A 17,851-nucleotide genomic window follows, 5' to 3' on the forward strand; every position below is an offset into this window, starting at 1 on the left:
ATAAATAAATAGAGAGATTAGGGGGATGGAGCATTTCTTACCTTATCTTCTTGGAGACAGAGAATATTCTTTTTTAAGACAAAACAAATAAAACCCCACACTCTCTTCCAAACATTCAAGCTACATAAAATTTGCTTATTCAGAAAATGTCACTGCACAGCATGGAGAAGACTTGGAGAAGCAATTCCCCAGAGCAAATTCTGGATGTGGGGGAATCAGCTTGAAAATAATGCCATACGTTTAACAAGAAAAAACCTATTCGATGCTGCTCATAACGCAGCCAAAGGAAAGCAGTCTAACAGCCATGGGTTTCTCTCATTAATTCTTCCAACCACTGCCAGAGAATAATCATTTTATCAATGCGACCACAAAGCTGAAGTCACACCTGTCACAACACCCATCATCTGTGTGCTTCCAAAAGTTTGAGGTTGCTTCATTTAAATTCCTCTGGAATGAGAACATAGGATCCCTCCCGTTGCATTTGTTTTTGCTTTGTTTTGATTAGCATGATAATGTACACACACACACCCGCACAGACGTATTGCTTTGATAGCTTTTGGGCACTGAAAAGGGCAAACCAATCCAAGAGCCACTGGAGTCAGTGGAAAAACTCCAGTTCCCTGCAGTGGGCACCGGATCCTGCCCATACCACAGCAGTAAAGGACAGGGATTTGGTGATAAATAATTATGAGGTTCCATGGGGGTATAGAAAATACATTTCCCCCCCAAAACTTGGATTTTTATTTTATTTTATTTTGCTTGCGCATCAATAAACAAGGGAGGATTTTATCCCGCTTGGAAATTTCCAAGGTAAAGGGAAGAAAAGATCACCCTACAACAGCTTATTTCCAGTCTACAGAGGAAACCAGAACATACAGTTTGGTCTTTGATGCCAGATCCAAAGGTTTCCAGTCGGGTCTTTTCAGTCTATGTCCTCACTGGCACAAAGGAGCACAGCTCCACGGAAGTCAGCAGTGTTCTTCGTGCAGTTGCAAAGGAGGCACCGGTGGCAGAAAGGAATGTGTTTCTTGCCAGCACCCAACAAAAATAAATAAATAATGGTATTATGGGCAACAATAAATTCCCCAGCAGTCTGCAAGTTCCATGCAGCTGTTTTATGAAGGAAGTCTAAGAAGCATGACCAATAGCCAGAAAACCCAAGCTGATTCCACTGGCATTTTTCCTTCACACCACGTTAATTCCTCCGGCTGGACTGCACTGGCTTTCAGCTACAGTGTAAGTAAGTGAGCATTGCAGGAAGACCTGAGCAAGACCAACAGATCCATGGGTTGGTGAATCACAAAATCATTAAGATTGGAAAAGACCTCTAAGATCACCAAGTCCAACCCATCTCCACCATGCCCACTGACCATGTCCCTCAGTGCCACATCTCCACATTCCTTGAACACCTCCAGGGACAGTGACCCCTCCACCTTCCTGGGCAGCCTGTGCCAGTGTATTTCTGAGAAGAAATGTTTCCTAGTATCCAACATGAAACATGATGGGAAGCCCTACACGTTTATCTCTGCAAAAATCATCCTTGCCTGAAAGTACTTGTACCCACCAAAGCAAGCCACCTCTCTTACTTGCACCTTTGATACATGCACCATTTATCTATTTGCCAGAAGACACATGCATGGTGAGCCTGCAAGAAAAGTGGCAGGAGTGGCCACCAGGCTTTGTCTAGCTTGAAGTTTGCAATTTTTCTGTCTGGTGGGAGATTATAGAGCCACAGAATCATGTAGGTTGGAAAATACCCTTAAGAACCCCAAGACCAACCATCCATCCAACACTACCAGTCCATACCCCTAAGCACCACATCTGCACATCCCTTAAATATCTCCAGGGATGACAACTCCATCACTTCCCTGGGCAGCCTGTTCCATACCTGACTATATAGCACCTGCATTGTACACACTGTGTGTGTTAACTGGAAATGCACAGCGCATACAATGTGGATTCTGTAGAAGTCACTCACAGCATCGCCGCCCAGTCATGCACACTGTGTCTGTAGGCATGGGGAGGACACACATGCAGCCATCTGCTCCTGCATCTGACAATACACACAGCCAATAAGGAGATCACGGGCTTCTTGGAGACATGCTGTCCTTCCCTTGGAGAGTTGGCCAGATGCATTTAATCACAAATGGCTTTCTTCCTTGCGGAGCTGTATCTTCATGGGCACTTGCCTGCTTGAGGGTACATTTAGATGTCTGACTTGGAGGTGTGCTCAGTCCTGATGCTCTGGTTAACGGTTCTCCTATCTGTGGGTGTCATGAGTGCTCAGCAGCAGGGATGGTTCATCCCAGGGTATTGCTCTTAATGGAGATACCTATGAGTTAGTGATCCATCTCTGAAAATCAGAGAGTTGCTGGAGGAAAATCTGAGCCTTCTGACTCTACCAGCTTATGGACTGGATTACCAGAGTGGGAAAAAGTGGTTGAACTATAGAAATCATCTGATGGTCCAAAATCTACATGCTGTGTTGATGTGGAAAGAATATAGAATCACAGAAATATAGAATAACTGAGGCTGGAAAAGACCATTAAGATCACCAGGTGCAACCCAACCCACCCCACCATACCCACTGACCATGTCGTCAGGTGCCACATCTCTATGGTTGGGAACCCGTCCAGGGATGGTGACTCCATCACTAAAAACTCCACCTAAGAACAGGGTAGAGAGAGGACTCATTCTGCTTTCTGTAAGTGTAAGAATATTTATGATCACAATAAAGGATCGTGTTTTAGATGCACAAAGGTAAACGTAGCAATAAAACTGGTGCCAGGAGTTCAATTTGTGTGTCTTGCAGAAAATGTCTAGGATCCTTTCCCTAAGCTCGCCTGAGCAGACTGAGGTGGCAGCCCACAATATAAATACACATGAGGGGATTTTTAGATGTAGTTAACCTCTCCTGTATGTTTTATTGTTGCTAGGAACCTGGAACACAACACAGGATTAGTAAGAATGGGAACAGTGTCCTTTCTGAAGTACAGGACAGACTAGGGAGGAACAAGTATGTGTCCAATGCGTCCAATCTCTGAAACAATCCATCTTTCAAATTTAGAGCATCACCATAACGGGTGAACACTGCAGTCTCACAGGCGGGCAGCAAACCTCTGAGCACAGGCAGCTGATGGAAATGAGGACATCACTAATGCTATCAGCAAAGTCACACACATCCAAGCCTTTGGTAGCCAGGAGTTTGGTGCATGCATGTATTTTTCATAGATGGATCCTTAACAGTGAGGAGGAAATAGATGGTGCTTGTTACAATAAATCATCACCTCCCCCAAGCCCTATTCTTCAGCATGCTCATGGGTTCCCAGTGCAATAGGTTAAGTATTTTCTTTCCATCGCAGGGGATTGTAAAGCAGGGTACATTCCTTATAAATGTATCTTTGTAGGCTGTGCTGCTGCTCTGGTCCTGAGTGAGGCTCTGTGTTTAATTATTTATGCTTTCTTATATTACCACAGCATTTAAAGGTTCCAACCAAGATAACAGCCCCGTTGTCCACATGTGTATGAGACAGGCGTCCCTGCCCCACACCCCAGATCAGGAAAGCGTCCGTGGTCAGGAAAGCCTTTAAGCACTCTAATGAGACTTAAGTGCATGCTGAAAGTTAAGCGTGTGCCTGTGCACGCCGAGCCCCAATGAGCTTAGACTGTGAACAGCATATTTACAGTCATCGGTGATAAATGTCGCCTTTATTTATTTTGTAATATATATATATATATTTATTTTTTTTCCCACCTGAAAGGGGTTATTCTTCTGGAATTTGTGGAAGCTACTGTGGATTTGATCCTGCCTTTTAAGGGAAGCCAGTAGGGGACTCAGTTGTACAAATAAAGCAGAACTGGACCCTATAAAAATAAATAGAAGATTGCATTTGGATATTGGTGATTCTTTTACTTTTTGCAGGAAAAAGATGATGCCCAGTGTTACTGTGCTGAAATGAGGATGGTTCCTTTGGGAGTTAACCTTAGGCTAGAGTATTTTGCAAGTATTACTCCAAATTCCAGCATTTGCCTGCTTCATACAGCAAGTTTCTCATACTTAGCAAAGCCTTTAAACCATCCAGGCCAGTAAAAATCAAAATGGAGCAAAGAAAATTTGTAGAGAGTCAGGAGCAATGAAAGGGGCCTTGACATTTCATACAAAACAAAATAAATTAAAACAAATCACCTCCAAAGTTTCCTCCTTCAGCTGAGAGCCACCTCTTACTGCTCTGGTCAGTTTATCAGTCAGGTATTGTCTTGGTGATGACTGAAAAGTGTGGTTCAGTTAAGGCTCATAGATGAGTTTGTTCTGAATGCCACATGCATTCCTTTAAATCAAATGGGACAAGATGTGTCTTTTAGCCTTGAGGAAGTGGTACCACGCAGCTCACACCTGATCAGCTCTGCTCTCTGTCCCCAGAAGGGATGGATAGAGCCTTACAGAGGGTATTTTGGGATGGCTGGGAGGTATGAACAGGGGAAGATGCCAAAGGCATGGCCAAACCTTGTTTTATTGCTGCCACTGAGGCATTCAGGATGCAGTGCATCACTTCGGTGTACACAAGGCCATTTTATGCGTGATACATTTCAAGCTTGATTCCAGACCCACCTTCCCTTGAAGTCAGAGCAAAGGAGCAGATGTATTTGGAACAATGCATTGTATGAAACCCATTTCTGCTTTTAGTTGAATCAGTTGGCCAGAGCAGTCACACACGCTCAAGTCCTACAGCCTGTGTCTCTAATAGGCAGAGCCAGAACGTGACACAAGAACTTGGTGATTCATCCTGACAAGTCCTAACCTTCTCTACTTGAACTTATGCTAAGGGAGACCTCAGCTCCATACTGACCCCACTGATCTGTGTTTCTTTGCAGGACTCCCTGCTGTATTTGTTACAGCGTGGGCCAGCGTGAGAGCCACTCTAGCTGACACAGAGTAAGTCTGCTTGGATTTTCTTTTCTCCCTTTCCTATGTGATGCCTTTGTGGGGTTTTTGGCATAGGTGACTTCGAGGGTGAATCAAAAGGGAAAAAAAAAGAACCAGGCAAAGCCAGAATCAATTCCCACTATGTCATTAGCAAACTGTTAAGGTGAGTTTGCAAACTGATATGGTTAACATGGGTGCAAATTTCCTGGCTTCTCAGAATTTTACAGAATTGAATGAATGTGAACACCTGCAGCTGTTATCCATGGGGCTGAAGGAAACTCTTTCACAGCTAGGCAGAGACAGGAATGGCTTGAATCATGAATGAATGACCAGCAGAGCACGGTAGAGTTGAGTCATTCACTTCTCCTTCCAGTAGAAAACTGGAAATCATGGCACGAAGCTGGGAGGTAGGAGGTTCAGCACAGTCAGAGGAGGTGAAGCTGCAACTCCTTGCTGCAGGCGAGGTGGATTCCAGCATGGACCTAGGATTTAGAAGCCTTCATAAAAACTCATGGAAGATAAATTCCTCCAGACATATTAAACACTCAGTAATGTACTGTCATCCTGAACTGCAGATTGCTGGAAGAATTATTCTGGAATAGTATGATAGCCCTCTAGCCCAATTATCCTTAAATATTAACTTCTGGCTACTGTCAGAAAAAGAGATTCCAAATCAGCCACTTCTTAGGTCCTGCACAAACACCCAAAGGCACCATATTCTTCCATTAAGCTGAAGAAAGCACCCATAGCATCCCTGGTACCACAAAGCCCAGGGCCGAGCACACAACAGGTTTCATCTACACCCAAAATTTTGCTATTGAAATTTGAGGGGGCCGCAGACAACTTTTCAAATGGCTCTGCCTAGGAAGAAACTGCTTTTCAAAGGGTAAAAGCTTAAGCTGTAAGCATGGAAAGACTTGGTAGCTCAGCTACTGAAGTATGACACATCTGCACTGGCACAGTCTCGTCCTCGTACAACCTTTCAGTCAGTGCTGGTGGTTTCTCTGCCCCTGTCTCTCACTTTCCTTGAATAGTTGCCTGGGAAGAGTCTGGCCCATGAAATGAAAACTGCAGCTGCCATCTGGGGGCTGTCTGGCTCAGATAAAGAAAAGCCTGTGGCACTCTTCTCTCTGTGGTTGGAGAGAATTCAAACAGAGTAATTAACACCAAGTGACCTTATTCCATGGCTGCTGGAAACTCATGGGAGGAAATAGTGTCCAGCCCCTTGTCAGCAGATGGAAGACTATAGGTGAACGTCCATGCTACCAACAGCGTTTCCTTTCAGTCTTCACTTGGATAAGGGCTAGAGTTGAAGAGAAGATAAAAGCTTTTGTGCAGAATGGGTCTCGCCATGAGAACAAGGTTGAAGGAGGCACACAGAATCTGAATGTGAAAAAAAAACAACAGAATTATCTGTACCACCATGTGTTTGGCAGGACATATCCCTGAGGATCTGTCAGGATCTGTGGAGGCTTATTCCAAGAGGTGGTATTAAGCCATTTAAACCAGTGTACAGCCCATCATAGTCTCTCTTGTTATCATAAAACCAAAATTATTTTTAGTGCACGTTTTTCTCTTAAAAAAGTGAAGAAGTGGGAAAGGGCGGGTTCCTGTCCCAAGGCAGTCAGTCTTGATGACTATAGAAAGGGCTGTTCCATCATCTAGAGAGTACAGCTTTAAATGCACTTAACAGAGGTTTCAGTATTGAATGGTATGACAGCAGAAAAGGGGCTAGTTAGAAGAGTTAGAGCCAGGCCTTTACAAACCAACAGACTTTAGAGAAACCCCAGCCTGCCAGGGAGGATCTGCCCAAGGAGACACCAAGTCTGTTGGTCTTTGTAACCAATGGTTTCCTGATGGGATGTCAATCTCTTTTCAGGTGTTGGGACTTGAGTGCTGGCAATTTAAAATGGATTATTCAGGTGCCCATCCTGGCAGCTATCGTGGTGAGTACTGGCTGATCACAACAACTGGGAGGCAGTGACTGTATTTGGATGATGCCTGCACAGTGCAAAGAGTCGGCCAAGCTATCCTGCTCTAATTACACTCTTCATGTACTCTTACCAGGCACCTGCAATGGGAAGCACTGTGACAAGCTGAATGAGGGGAAGCTAGTGGGTCATGATGTGTTTTAGTAGAGTCCTAACTAGCTTGAGAAACTGCTTTCAGTTTTCAGGCACTACCCTCTTTCTTCTCCCTGTCTTTCTCTATAGTCTTCTATTACTCTATTTTCTAATATTTATGTAAGTGCAAGAAAAAGAGCTTTTCAACACTCACGTGTCCTAACTTCCCATTACAAACAACCATGAGTAGCTGAACAGAGTCATTAAGAATCTCTCTATAGTTTTCAGTGGGTTTTGCATCAAACTCTGTGTACTTTGCTCTGACTCACAAAGCAGGAGTCCTTTGAGATATGATCAGGGTGGGTGAGAAGAAAGCCAGCCTACCTGCACATAAGCAGCAGGGCAGTTTCAGAATGCAATCATATGTGTGATGAGGGTGAGCTGCTTTGGATTTGAGGGGGATTTTTTTTCTTCTTCAGAATTTCCTTTTGGTAGAAATTCTCCAACCTGGCTCTATCAATCAGTTCTGCACCTTGGAAGAAACAAGTCACCAAGACCACATCGTGGTCATTGGAAACGAAACAGGAGGATGGAGAAGTTCATATAGTTCAACTAGATGAATGCCAGCAACCTCATTGCATTTAATTTAAAGCCCAATTAGAAGAGAAGAAAGAGCTCGATTGAGGCTCGTCCTTGTAAAAATAACGTTCCTCCATGAGGCTCTGCTGTGCTTGTACCCTGGCTATATGCAAATGCAGCTATTTATCATGTAAAAATATTCTGCGGGTTGTTTCTGTTTAATTTCTGTGGGTTTATATTGTTCACTTGGCTGCTTTTTCAATTCCCACACTGGCTAGTCATATGTTACTGGACTAAGCTATGCATTTTCTGGATGTAGTTGCAGAGAATTAAAGGCTGAGGGGTATGAAATCCCTTCACTCTGTTTCTACCTTTGATGCCATTAATTTTTCTGTATTTAATTTAAAACTTAGAACACGTTTGAGGAAAAGTCACAGGAGTTTTCCTTCTGACTATGATAAGGTTGAGTATCCCCAATGTAGTGGACAAAGGCTGAACAAGACCTCACTGTTGCATGTTTGAAACTGGAAAAAAACTTGTAAAAGAAACAAAGCTTCTTTTTTTTTAATTTTTTTTTTCTTTAAACATTGGTTTCCAATGAAAATTAATTATATATGCCTGTAGGCCATGTTCTCTGATTTATCTGTAGGCTGCCTATGGTTTGTCCATCCCTCTCAGAACCCTTCTGCCAGTCCGTAAATTCTAACCAAATGGGGTTGCATCGATGTTAAATTCCCACAGACCTCGTGAAAATAGTCAAATAGATACAGGAGAAAAATTCTACTAATGCCCCTTCAAGGAAAAGGGCGTAATGTGACCTTACTCCTTTTTAACACAGAGGAGAGCTGTTTGAAATGAACTTGCACCTCGTTAAAGGAGAAAGAATCCAACCACAGAAGACAAAGCCATAGCAAACCAGGCTGTGTTCATTCAGCTGTTCAGGGAACTACTTGTTTTAACAGCGAGGATAATTAACCATTGGAACTACTTCCCATGGTTGTGGTAGGATCTCCGTCATGGAAACACTGAAGCCCAGATCTGCTGTAGCTCAAACCAAAATGAATACAAGGAGGTCTTATGGGCTGTATTTTGCAGGAGATCAAACTAGAGGTCCACAATAATCCCTATGAGCCTGTGTGTGGTATCGTAATTTGTTTCCTTGAAATGCTGCTGTACTGTTATCTGAGAAGTCAAGCGATCACTGTGAACCTCCAGAGAAGCCCATAGGCATCTACATTAGCCCAGCAATATGCTGCCATATAGGTGCTTACACAATGGATCTGCACATGGCCTGACCACATCACCAAGAGCAAATGTGTGTGGGGTAACAGCAGGCATAATCCTGGCCCCAGTGAAACCAAACCTCAAGGACAGACAAAAAGCCAGGAATCCCTCCAAAATCTCCTTGTTTCTCACCTCTCATAAGTGTCAGTGTAACTGAGAGATGTTACCTTTTGCGGCATTGATCACTGTGAGCATGGACTGGGTTCATGCTCTGGTTCAGCATCTGAGCAGAGATATACTAGGAAACATATTTCTTCTGCTGTTTTTGCTGTCCCTACTGTCCTTATCTGGTCCACACTAAACACTCCTCTAGAAAGTTATATTGCCCTTCTGTGTCATCATCATCTGTCATATCTAGATATGCCTACTCTATGCCTTCTACATGATGCAGTTTCCTCAATGGAAACATGGAAAAACAACATTCTAATGCTCCTTTCAGCCCAAGACAACCTTCATCTTGGGTTGACTGTAAGGGACAAATAGAAACAAATTTCACTTTGCTCCCTGGACACCAAACTCAGACTGAGAAGAGTATAAGGCCATAAAAATGTCCCATACAGAGTTGTAAGCCACCTTCATGTGAAGACAGGGTTTTTCCTATGGAGGTCATCTCTTGCATAGGAGAAGATCTTCCAGCTCATACACGGCACAGTCACAAGGTCATTGTATGCCCCAGCCTTTTGACTCATCTTGGGGAGACACTGAATGGCCAACATGAGCACTGACTGAATCTTTTTTATATCTTGTTTTTGTTTCTTTTTCTTCCTCTTCCAGGTAAATTTTATTCTTTTTATCAATATTATCAGAGTCCTAGCAACCAAGCTACGGGAAACAAATGCAGGGAGGTGTGACTCACGACAACAGTACAGGTGAGTCATAAACCCTCCTCATGTTTTGGGTCAAAGTCCCCACTTAACTACAGAGGGAACCCAGGGTGGTTGGTTTGTCTGTAGACACTGTAGACACCCAAAACAAGGCAAGGGGAATGTCATCTTCTGTGTAATCCAGAATGATCAGCAGCCATTTAAATCTCTCCTAAACTTCTCCAGTCCAACCCATGGGACCTGCCTTGTAGTATATAGAGGAGTTCAGTTCCTCCAGATAGTTTGGAAGTGACTGTACTGGCCTGGAACCAAGAGTGCAAAAATAAAAGCATTGTTTATGCTGTTGATGCCCCTAAAGCTTGTACTGTTTTATTTATTTTTGCTTATTTCCCTCCTGTGCTTTGTAAAACATGGTCTGTTTGTTAAACCTGCCCTTCACTGGGTGCTTCCTGAAACTTTGCTGGAAATCTGGCATTTCCTCATTTGTTTTGTTTTCTTTTGCCTTGCCAGCTCTATTCTCTTGATAATTTAGGGTATTTGTAGCATAGTCAAAATGGGATAGAAAAAGCAGATTGCTGAGCCACCTCAGCTGCTTGAGAGCTCCCAAGGCTTCTCATCATCTCTTGAGCTGACACATAGTCAGGATGCACACCGAGGGGAAAGAACAGATTAATTTGGACTGCAAAGCATGAGCTCATTGCTACCATCTCACTCTTCAAACACAAGATGTTTCATTTGAAGCAGGAATGAGATTTGGCTGGAAAATATCTCTCCATTTTCCTTTGCCGCCCTGTCGCAGCTCTGATTTATCTATTTATTTATTTATCCTTGGCTGAAGCTTGCTATTAATTATGGTTTGGATGAGGCCTGCTCCTTAATGTTTTACATTCCCTCAGTGGTTTCCAGTTGCTGGACAGAGATGGTACCAGTGCTTTCTGGTAGCGATGTCTGCCCCTCTCAATAGTTGCCTGCACTCGGTGACTTGCTGTAACTCTTGGCAGCAGGCTTAATCCTTCAATTAGCATCACTTCCAGGCAAGGCTGATTCCCTCAGGAGCAAACTCAGCCAAGTACTCAGGGCTTCATTGTAGCTCACTTCTATCCCCTCCTATAAGTCTTGAGCTGAGATGGAACTACTCCTTCAAACAGGAGCCTTCCAGGGGATCATGGACTCATAGAATCACTGAGTTGGAAGAGAACCTTAAAGACCATGTGGTCCAACTCCCCTGCAATGAACAGGGACACCCACAGATCAGTCAGGTGCTCAGAGCCCCATCCAGCCTGACCTTGAATGTCCCCAGAATCAGGGCATCCACCACCTCTCTGCGATGCTGCAGTCTGAAATGCCTGATGTGATGATCTGCTCCTTACCCCATACTGCATCATCCCCTTGGTATCTAGCATGATTCTGCTCCTAGGTGCACTTCCCTCCCTACCCTACCATTTCACAGAAGGCACTGACCCAGAGTGGGCCTTTATGTCTTGCTTCAGTGAGCAGATGATAGATAAAATTGCAGCATTACAGAAAGACTGAGACTCCCTGGAGATCATCTGGTCCAATCCTGACCAAACAGGTCCAGCTGGAGTCAGTGGTCTAGGTCCATGTCACCTCTCCACCTTCTTTCCATGTTTCTGTCCCAAAATAGTGAATAGTCTGAGGCAAAGAAGTCTTGGTGCTTTCATCTCCAGTACCTACATTGGCATCACACAGAAACGTGTGTAGAGAGGGAGATGTGCTGAAGGATGGATGGGGTTGTGTCACAAGTCATAAGGGAAGAAATAGCTTGAAACTGCAGTTGGACACAATGCTTTTGGAAATGTAAGATATACAGGACTAGCTAAGGGTGCATGTTTAGACAGAATGAAATTATGCATGACAGACACCCAAGGTATAGGATGGACTGGCCTGGCTGGGAGTTTCATTCCATCTGACTTTGTCTTTCTCTTTCCTTGTTGCTACAGGAAGCTGCTGAAATCTACCCTCGTCCTTATGCCTCTGTTTGGCGTTCACTATATTGTTTTCATGGCTATGCCATACACAGATGTGTCAGGGATTCTTTGGCAAGTTCAAATGCACTATGAAATGCTGTTCAACTCTTTCCAGGTAACTGCTAACTGTGTTGTAGCTGTTAAACCATGGACACAGACCATGAGATATTCAACACAGAGAAGAGGGAAACGAGAGTGCAGAATGTTCTCTTTGGAAACAGTGTTGTGTTTACAGTATGCCAAATTTCATTCACAAGATCATTTGACAATATTTTAGCAGCGGGTATGTTTTATATTTGCAAAACAGAGCGTAAAAAGGGTTAGTGTGCTGCTGTTGAAAGATATCTTGCCCCACAATATCCATGTAGCTCCAGACCAGACATAAGCTGGTAGAGATCCAGAGACATGTTGTTTCAAATTTATTCAGATTTACTTCTCTCAAGCTGTCTTTCAGTCCTGTGAATTCATTCCTCAGTTCTTTCGATTAACATTAATGTGCTGTTTCTTCTTCATTCTAGGGATTTTTTGTTGCCATCATATACTGTTTTTGCAATGGAGAGGTAAGAGTCATAAGCTTTTTAATTATCTCCTACCTGTGTTAAGCTAGTTGCAATGGTGGGTGGTAAAGTGGATGCACATCAGTGTATCCCTCTTTTTCTAGAGAAGCAGCCCTAGTCTGCACTCAGTGAAAGATCTGTCCATCTACACAGAAAGTTCATACATTCATTTTGGTCTTAAAAGAAATACAGATCAATCTGCATCAATTGATGAACTACTGGAAGTAGCTAATGGGGGAAAAAAAGTGTTTTTTTTTTCCTTTTCCCAGCACAAGTGCTGTTTAGTGCCACTTAATATCAAAGCTGTGTCAGGAGTAAAAGCGGATTGATAGAATAGCTGTCTAATCATCGAGCTCTTTTGTTAGGCCGAGCTTTGTTGATCTTTTTATTCTGTTTCAAGTGATGTGCTTTTATTTTCAGATTGTTTTTGAGCTGCCTTTGCTTCTTTTAATCCCTTCTGTAGCTGCACAGTAAAAACTTAGCTGATCAGTGAATGCACACTGAATTATGTTCTTGAACAAACATGAAGCTGCTATGGGCAGAGTTTATGGATTTAAAGGTGAAATGCAACTACAGATAAGTTCCTTATGTCCTGCAGCATGAACCCAAGATGTCTGTTCCAATTTCAACCTCCATAGAATTCCCATCCATGCAGATATTACCTCCTCCTGATGATTCTCTCACCCCTTCTCCTTCTACTCATGTTTTTTTTCCCCCTTGTCTCTCAGGTCCAAGCAGAAATAAAGAAGTCATGGAGCAGGTGGACACTAGCACTTGATTTTAAAAGGAAAGCACGAAGTGGGAGCACAACCTACAGTTATGGACCAATGGTTTCCCACACCAGCATCACAAATGTAGCCACGAGAGGGGCACTTGCCCTTCATCTCAATACAAGACTTATACCAGGGACCCTCAATGGACACCGGAATTTACCAGGTTATGTAAAAAATGGCTCTATATCTGAAAACTCTATGCCTTCTTCTGGACCAGAGCAGTACAACAAGGATGAGGAGTACCTGAATGGCTCTGGGCTTTATGATGGAGACAGACCCACAGTACTTGTTGAAGAAGAAAGAGAGACAGTGATGTAAAGAGAAGAAGAGAAGCAGCAAAAGGGTGAAAAAGGTTCCTGGAGAGCATTTAGTGGGCAAGAATATCAGGCCACACAATGGATGCCAAGGGTTTCCATACCTTTTCTCTGTTCTGTGGAATGAGAGGTTAAGTTATATGAGAAAAAAAAAAAAGAAAAAGTGAGCCATCAATGTGGCCAGCAGGTGATCACACACATATACCCAGTGATCTAAGTCTCCCCAGTGTTAATGGAGGCAGGGCTGTCCACGGGCCTTGCCACCTGCTGAACAACAGAGATGCTGAGAGTTTTTGGGGAGGGTTGCACAGCAGCACGTGGTCCTTTTACTTCTTGGAGGCTTGGGCAGCCAAGGAGAATGGGAATCTCACCCAGTAAAGCAAGAGTCTTGCGGGGAGTGTACATTGCCAACTTCTTGCAAGGGTACAAGCCACACTGGGCATCAGTGTCTTTGATTTGGTTTGCCCTTTCCTTTTTGAATCTGTCTGGTAACACACATGAGAATGACCAGGGACCCTCAGGTACCATAGCTGCCCGTTCTTGCAACCTGGTTCTTAACATGGACAGCTTGGTACAACTTGGGACATGTTCTTCCCTTGGGTATACTCATTCCTTGGCAAAAAGCTCCTCTGGGATGGGCAGGGTTAACAGCTCATGGTCATTAGATAAAGGCAAAAAGCTGCGTTCTTCTTTCCTTGACCTGAGTATCATAGCAAGCCAGAAAACAGTGCAATTTTAAGATGGGAAATGTGGTTATCACAATGTGTGACATTTTCAGTCTTCCAGATACAGCAGTGGAGATGGGCCCACTCTGCCTGCTCCCAGGAAGTTTGAGATGGGGAAGGGTGTTTGCAGATCTCCAGCTTATGTGCCTGTGTGTGTGTAGCTAAGACCAGCTCAGAAGGTCACTATCTCAGCCTCCCTCTTCGTGGAAGCTCATGGAAACAGACATGAGTCACGTTCCTATAAAGTTACAAATGTCTTCTCATCCTCCCCCTCCAAATTACTTGTTTCTCACTAATCCAAACATTCATGAGGAGAAACACAAGATGCTGGATACAGCCAGGCAAACTTGCCTTTATGAGGTTCAAGGGCAAAATCTGCTGGATGTAAGCGCAGAGATGGCTCATGGACAGTCACCTTCTGAGCATCTTCTTTCTTTCCCATTCTTAGCTGTTGGGACATTCAAATGAGTCATACACACACATACAGACATCTGGCCAGCATCTTAGCTGGTGTGATTACGTATAATTTCAGCCAAAGTCACTGAGTTTGACTAGGGATGCTTAGAAGAGGAAATATGATTGGGGTTGCCTGGGAAGGGAAGAGCACAAGAAAATTTAGGTTAGATGTTCAGAAGAAAATCTTTAATCAAAGACTGGAGAGGAACTGGCACAGGCTGCCCAGGGAAGCTGTGGATGCCCCATGCCCTGAAGGTGCTCAATGCTAGGCTGGATGGGGCCCTGGGCAGCCTGAGTTGGTGAGAAGCAACCAGACCATGATTGGAATTGGATTGGCTTTAAGGTCCCTTTCCAGCCAGCCATTCTATGATTCTATGAAATGCCTGATTCCTACAGGAGAAGGAGAGCAGAATATTTTGTCACTTGCTGGTGGTTTTTGCAAGGAGAGACAGAAGGTTGTTTTCTGACACAACTCACGTATTCAGCAATGGCAAAGAGACACCGCCATTGTTGTCAACAGTGTTTTGTCCTTCACACTTCAACAAGCTGAGCACCTAGAAAAAGGTCTCTTCAGTTCTGAAGCATGATTCAGAATTTCACAGTAATGAGAAATTAGGAACAAGTGACCAAACTTGTCAGTTCCTCAAAGAAAAGACTCTGTTTGAGCTGGCCTGGATCCTCTCTTCAGCCCATCGTAATGTCACTATTCCTTTGCTGCAGTCTGAGAGTCTCGTGGTTGTCTTATTTCTTCTGGGCAAGTTTCTGGAAGCTGAAGTATTTTTACTCCACCTGGCTGATACTAAAATGGAGCAGAGATCAGTCACTGGGGCAGTTTGCAGAAGTCCTTTGGGATGCAGGTGGGGCCTATGGGATGTCTTACCATCTGTCCTGATCCTTTAGGTATGTCTGCTGTGACGTACCAACCAGTGCTCCTGAGATGCATCCATTCACTTCACACTGCAAGCTCTGAGTACGTATTAAGGGCTAAATTCCCCAAAATTCTGAAGGAGGTCAGGATGAGCCTAAAGATGTTGACGCTGTCTTCTGTGTCCCACATTTTTTAGGCTATCTCTCAGTTTGAAGCCTAATGTCGTAACAAACTTCCTCCCCTTGGCATCTCTGGGTTTTAGATTTGGACTTGGTAGGGAGCATGATGGCTAAGAAGCAACCCTCTGCAAGGCACTGAAGCACCTCTCAAACAGCTGCAGACCTACATGAGCCAGTCTTTAAAAGCCAGTATTTATTTGTGATGTTCGTTTGGTTTTTTTTCCTCATTTTGTATCATTAGGATAACTCAAAACTCCTCATAACCATTTGCCACCAACCGGCAGCTATCGCAGCATCAGGTTTGCAAAGCATGATCTTTTTCCTTCTTCATGCTCTCTTATTGTTCTTGTTGCTATTATGAGTAATAATACCAGTAGTATTACAGAGAGGTTAAGTAATCTTGCAGAGAGAAGTCAGCTCTAGTGAAAGTTTGGCATAGAGAGCTCTGCAGAAATCTGGGTCAGCCCCGCTCTGCTCGCTGCTCGCCTTTTCCTCGCAGACATTGGCACAGCCTCAGGAAGGAATCAAAGGGGCAGAAGTTCTTACCAGAGTGTGTACAGCTGTTATTCAGCATCCCATGTGGCTGAGCTGCCAGTGAGAGAGAAACACATTGACTGTGCTGGCTCTGGTTTTCTGCCCTTCCAGAAGTACGTTGTGTTTAAATCGTGCCAAGTAGATGCAACGACCTTCCTTATTTTCTCACTCAGAGGAATTACTTGCTATCATTTCACTGGTGGGACAAAACAAAAAGGCATACAAAATAAAAGCCACCAACAAAACACAAAACCCAGTAATGACTCACTGTTTATTTGTGTTTCTTACAGAGAACTCAAGATTAATAACATGTTTGTCAATTGCTTAGCAAAGTTCAAGAAATTAGCAAAACCCGTAAAACTAGTTATAATCAAATTCAGCACCCCTCATAAACAGAAATGCATCCATCACTAAATTGTTGAGAATAAATGCTTAAAAACTGATGTTAAATGTAGATAAAGGTTACATGCACGAGGAACGTGCATGGGAAGAAATCTTTGCTTGATTCTTTCAAATACCAGTTGTACACAATAGATTCTTTTTCCTTGGTGTTCATGTTCATGAAAAATAAAGGGAAAATGTCTATACCATGACAGGGGAATACTTCTACCTTTAAAGATATGGTAGAATGTATGTTTGCCAAAGTCTGTTCCTGCCCTTCCTGTGCTGACTGCAGACTGCACTGTTGGCCGAGCGTATAGGCCTTGAAACAGAGAAGAAACCACGATTTACAGTTTTCTATTGTCCTGGAAGGGCAGAGAGCCAAAAAGTTTAGATATGGAATACGGTCACCTTCACTTTTCTCCATCACCAGGAGATGCAGGCACTTAACAAGGATGACTCAGAGCTGTCCCTGTTCTTTACAGGGAAGTTGGACTTAGATGGCCAGTAAGGGTTCCTTCCAGCTCAACTGATTCTATGGTTCCATGTCAGTTTACCCCCATGCAAAGGTCTGATCCTCTACAGGGTGACAGTTCCCATCCTGTCTGATTTACACATGGACAGAGAGATGTCCTCAAGATCACTTCTAAAGGCAAAGGTGTGGCTTGATGAACCTGATTGCTTTTCTTCCTCCATGGTGTCAGCTTTTTTCTTCCTTTCCTGTAAGCCAGCTGGCAATATGCAGGACTGGTTGCCACTGAGATGCTGGGCTTGGGCAGGGAATCTCCCTCTCTCTAGCAGGTTCATCTTATGATACCCAGCCCTGCACCTCATCTGTCCCAACCATAGCAACTCAGTCTACTAATAATCCTGAGTCCATTCCACTTGATCTACCTCTTTACTGAATAGACATAGAAATGTTAACGTTTCTTGGACTCGTGACTTTTGGCAGTTCATCATCATTTTTGCTTCGCCTGCATTTGTGCAGACAATTGTTTTTACACCTTCTATAAACTGCTTTGTCTTCATTCAGATGAGATCATGTCTTGTCCCCTTCCTCACCATTCCTCAACTCTGCTGCATCTTGTCTGATACATATTAGAGCCAAATCAGTTGACAAAGCTCTCCCAAAAATCGAGCTGCTCAGCCAGGGGCTGGCTTCCTTTATTTGTTTATGGGCAATTGGCTGAAAGCTGCAGAACATCCACAGAGCTGGTAAGAATTTTCTGATTTTTAAGGACTGAAAATAGACTAAGCATGAAGATTCCGGTTTTTATTCTTTCTATTGTTTGGATGGATTCAATGACTGTCTTAAAAGGTTTTAGAATTCTCAGTCTAGTCTTTCAAAAAGTTAAGGCACCTCAGTGGGTTTTGTTTTCTTGGTTGTTTTTTTTTCCACTGG

General features: G+C 43.6%; 1 protein-coding gene across 1 annotated transcript in view; it reads left to right on the forward strand.

Moving 5' to 3' along the window:
• Window positions 1-17,851, forward strand: part of PTH1R (parathyroid hormone 1 receptor) — a 102,602-nt gene that overhangs the window by 79,413 nt on the left and 5,338 nt on the right. Inside the window, exons 8-13 of the mRNA XM_015852965.2 lie at window positions 4,873-4,933; window positions 6,804-6,870; window positions 9,625-9,719; window positions 11,636-11,777; window positions 12,181-12,222; window positions 12,948-17,851. The exon at window positions 12,948-17,851 is cut by the window's right edge and continues 5,338 nt beyond it. Coding sequence (XP_015708451.1) covers window positions 4,873-4,933; window positions 6,804-6,870; window positions 9,625-9,719; window positions 11,636-11,777; window positions 12,181-12,222; window positions 12,948-13,310 — 770 coding nt within the window. The 3' untranslated portion in view covers window positions 13,311-17,851. The remainder of the gene's footprint in view (window positions 1-4,872; window positions 4,934-6,803; window positions 6,871-9,624; window positions 9,720-11,635; window positions 11,778-12,180; window positions 12,223-12,947) is intronic.

Source organism: Coturnix japonica, chromosome 2 (genome assembly GCF_001577835.2).
Source record: "Coturnix japonica isolate 7356 chromosome 2, Coturnix japonica 2.1, whole genome shotgun sequence".
In the NCBI taxonomy this organism is placed as follows: domain Eukaryota; kingdom Metazoa; phylum Chordata; class Aves; order Galliformes; family Phasianidae; genus Coturnix; species Coturnix japonica.